Source organism: Abrus precatorius, unplaced genomic scaffold (assembly GCF_003935025.1).
Source record: "Abrus precatorius isolate BTA unplaced genomic scaffold, Abrus_2018 Scaffold10, whole genome shotgun sequence".
NCBI classification, from domain to species: domain Eukaryota; kingdom Viridiplantae; phylum Streptophyta; class Magnoliopsida; order Fabales; family Fabaceae; genus Abrus; species Abrus precatorius.
In genome coordinates this window covers 25,443,823-25,448,011 of record NW_020874292.1, presented here as the reverse complement: position 1 = coordinate 25,448,011, position 4,189 = coordinate 25,443,823, and the positions used below count along the sequence as shown (strand labels likewise).

The window sequence follows — 4,189 nt, the reverse complement described above, 5'->3', positions numbered from 1 at the left end:
GTTCGGTGTAATATCATATATAAATACTTTATAATTTTTAAACTAAATTAGAGTTTAATTTTAAATTTTTAAGTATTAAAAATTGATATATATTATTAAAATAAAATTTAAATTTTTATTAAAAAATCATACTAAAAACATTTATGATTCTATATTTAAGTTTTATTGATAATATAATGCCAAAATTTTTGTCATTGCAAAATGAAATTTCACGTTAAAGACGAGAGAAAGAGGTGATGGAAGTGGTACACTCCTAATACCGGCACCGTGTGTGTGTGTTTTTTTATCATTTAAATGTCTAATGCCGGCATTGTCATTGAATTTCACATTATGTCCGCGTGAATTTAATGCTCCTAACGAAAATATATATCCCCAACCATAAAAGTAATAAAGCATGATCTTTTCTCTTCCTTATCACTATTATATATACTTTTGTTCAGTGCAGAAGTTCCTCATCATCCACTCACTTTCACTGATCACAGCACCCCACATAGTTTTAGCTTCATTTCTTGCTTGAATGGCATCTGGGGAGCTTATTACTATGAATTGGATTATGAATATAGGGGCAGTGGTAGTAGTGGTTTTGGGTTTGTGGTGTGGGGTGGGAGAAGCACAACAACAAGTACCTTGTTACTTTATTTTTGGGGACTCTTTGGTGGATAATGGTAACAACAACCAACTCACATCTTTGGCCAAAGCAAATTACCTCCCTTATGGGATTGATTTTCCTGCTGGCCCAACTGGAAGGTTTTCCAATGGCAAAACTACTGTTGATGTAGTCGGTGAGTTTTGTTTACGAGTTCATTTAAAGTTTTTCGCAGTTGCTTATTCTAAAAAAATATATTATTTAATAAGTTGTTTAAAGACATTATAAGAATGGATATAATTTAGCATCAGTGTAATAGTTCTTTCACTTGCATGCTTGTGCAATCACTACAGGTCAATAGTCATAATGATTAATGACACTTTTTGTTAGTGTTTTTTTTTTAAAGAAAACATTTTTTAAAAAAATTTTCTTAAATAAATTAACTAATCCAAAATCACCCAAATGTAGTCATAAAATGTGCTATTCAGGCTTTATTAACTGATTAAGATTTTATGTTTGCTATTTATTAATTGGCGTATTATTTTTGCACGTGTTTATATTGTTTTCATGTTCTCAAACCGATCAGATGGGTATATTAAGTGCAACTTATATATCCATGCACTCAATTTCTATTGTGTAATCCATGATGGATTACCTTTAATGGTTCATTGGATGATAATTATGATGCAATATTTATGATAAATTCAAACAAGAAATTCCCCTCCACAACCTATTTTAATACTCTTTTTATTTATTAATTTTGACAAATTTTGATGTGTCTTAAAAATATTGGTTAAAAAATAAAAAATAAAAAATCTTACAAAAAGTATGATTAATATATTTTTAGTGTGATTTTAATATATTAACAATTTTTAAATAATTATTTATTTATTAATTTCGTAACCAATATTTTTTAAGTACTTAGTTAACAAAACTCATTAACTTAAAAAAAATTACTTATATATTTATTCAAAAGTTTAAGATATTATTATTTTTTATTACATTCCTAGTTTTATGTAACTCTTAAATACGTCATATACGTGTCATAAATAAGAAAATAATAATAAAAGTTATATTATAAAGTTTAAAGTCATTTTAAAATAAAAAGAGAAATTTTTTACGTTTTGTAATCTATGTGTGATTCTTGTAAGTGGACAAATAATAAGAAATGCAATACCTTTAAGACTCAACTTTAACTCAATTAGAATAAATAAATCAATAAACAGTCTTATTAATTAATGCCTTTAGAGTATATTAAAATTCATAATAAGAATATAATAAAAACACTTTTTTTTTTATTTTTTCTTAACAAAAAGTATTGATCAGTATTTATCTTAAATAAAATGATTTTATTAATATCAATCTTTAGTGCTAGTTTCAAATAAAAAGTAGTAAGTTATTACAAAAGAAATTATTTATCATATTTTTATATCCTTGGTATAACTTATTTTCTAATCAAAATATAATGCTTTTAATTATTAAAAATAGGCGATGATGATATTTTCCTAAATAAAAAGTCGTGGAAACCTTTGAATAAAGAGAGAACAAAGCAAAAACTGTGCATTTGGCACTTCTCCATTTGTTATACTCCACTTTAATTGTTTGCCTACCCCTTAAACAGCAAGCACATGCTTTGTTGGATTGCATTAAATTTGAAATTTAATGCAGCTTGGTTCCTTTGAGTAAGAGCTAAATTGTAGAACAGCAAGTATAGAAAGAAATGCTAGCAAGATAGAAAAATAACTGACTCAGATATTTATTAATCAGAAAAGCTGATTTAATAAAAAGAAAAAAAGAAGGAGCTATTATGGTAGAAATTGATTCTTCAATAATAGTTTTATATTCATGTAATCATTCATATGAAAGTCTTTTACTCATGTTTATCACTTTCTCTTGAAATTTAACAGCTGAGCTTTTGGGGTTCAATGGTTACGTACGTCCCTATTCAACAGCTAGAGGCCGAGACATACTCAGTGGAGTCAATTATGCTTCTGCAGCTGCTGGAATTAGAGAAGAAACTGGACAGCAACTGGTACTTTTTTAAAAGAAAAATTGGTTCTATGTCACATAATCTTTTTTTTTTCTTTCCATTAATTTGGTAACCATATGGTTAATGTGTATATAATATTAATTTTATTTTGTACTTTGTAGGGAGCACGTATCAGTTTTAGAGGGCAGGTGCAAAATTACCAAAGGACAGTGTCCCAGATAGTAAATATACTTGGAGATGAGAACAGAACTGCAAATTACCTGAGCCAGTGCATTTATTCAATTGGATTGGGTAGCAATGATTACCTTAACAACTATTTCATGCCTCTTGTTTATTCTACCAGCAGGCAATACACACCACAGCAGTATGCTAATGTTCTTATTCAAGCATATGCTCAACAACTCAGGGTTAGTCTTTGCTTCTCTCTCATTTCCCCTTTCACTCTTTCATAATATCAATTGCTTTAACTAGCCATATTTTTGTTACAAAGTACAAAAATAATAGTAGCAGTAGTAATGAAAAAAACAGCGATAAAAAAATGATTATAGTTTGAATTTGTGCCAATTAGAAGCTCCAAAGGTTCATACATTAGAATGAATTTTAGTACACAACTTAATCAAACATTTGTTTAATAAATTCTTTTTAAATAAAGATTTGTCATAAATTCTTAATAAGTTAAAAAGAGTTTATAAAAATATCTTCTTCTTTTTTTTTTTATAAATTATCGATGAACTCTTTCAAATGGATCTAAAGACTTAATTTTGTGTTTTGTGATTCAGATTATGTACAACTATGGAGCAAGGAAAATGGCATTATTTGGGGTTGGTCAAATAGGATGCAGCCCTAATGAATTGGCCCAAAACAGCCCAGACGGTAGAACATGTGTGGCAAGAATCAATTCTGCAAACCAATTGTTCAACAACGGATTGAAATCTCTTGTTGATCAACTCAACAACCAGCTGCCAGATGCAAGATTCATCTATGTAAACGTTTATGGTATTTTTCAAGATATCATAAGCAACCCATCATCCTATGGTAATTATTCTCTGCCCACAACATTTGTTTGTCAAATATTGGAAATATATATATATATATATATATATATAGTTCATGTCATGCTCATTTTGTTCCCATGTGATCTTCAATTTTCAGGTTTCAGAGTGACAAATGCTGGGTGTTGTGGGATAGGAAGGAACAATGGTCAAATTACATGTTTGCCCCTGCAGCCCCCATGCAGGAACAGGAAGGAATACTTGTTTTGGGATGCTTTTCATCCAACTGAAACAGCCAATACTATTATTGGTAGGAGAGCTTACAATGCTCAATCTTCATCGGATACTTACCCTATTGATATCAATCGCTTAGCTCAGATATGAAGAGAGGGTCTTGCAGTGGCAATAAGCTGTGCCACTAGTACTGTCTTTGTAATGTGGTGTTTTGTTTTAAGGCATGTAAGAGTAGTAACTACTCTTTTTCTCTTTTTTGTGTTCTCAAGTCTAAGTGTAATTTGTCAAAAATTTTGGTTAAGGCTCGCATGTTGATAGCCAATAATTCCTATTGGCTGATTATATTTTCCTCCAAAATTAATAAAATGAAATCATTTGCTTTCAGCA

The 4,189-nt window shown here is 29.4% G+C and overlaps 1 protein-coding gene across 1 annotated transcript; it reads left to right on the top strand.

Moving 5' to 3' along the window:
• The first annotated feature begins 399 nt into the window (after nucleotides 1-399).
• On the top strand, nucleotides 400-4,189 carry LOC113862681 (GDSL esterase/lipase At1g29670-like). The gene is made up of 5 exons (XM_027495807.1): nucleotides 400-782; nucleotides 2,494-2,618; nucleotides 2,738-2,983; nucleotides 3,356-3,611; nucleotides 3,729-4,189. Exons 1-5 carry the CDS (start codon nucleotides 518-520, stop codon nucleotides 3,950-3,952), a joined length of 1,116 nt encoding a protein of 371 aa, XP_027351608.1. The 5' UTR covers nucleotides 400-517; the 3' UTR covers nucleotides 3,953-4,189.

Excerpts from the sequence above, each read along its gene's own strand:
- LOC113862681 (XM_027495807.1), top strand. The coding sequence starts at position 518 with ATGGCATCTGGGGAGCTTATTACTATGAATTGGATTATGAATATAGGG. Across the intron at positions 783-2,493 it reads AACTACTGTTGATGTAGTCG|CTGAGCTTTTGGGGTTCAAT; the intron begins GTGAGTTTTGTT and ends GAAATTTAACAG. Across the intron at positions 3,612-3,728 it reads AAGCAACCCATCATCCTATG|GTTTCAGAGTGACAAATGCT; the intron begins GTAATTATTCTC and ends TTCAATTTTCAG.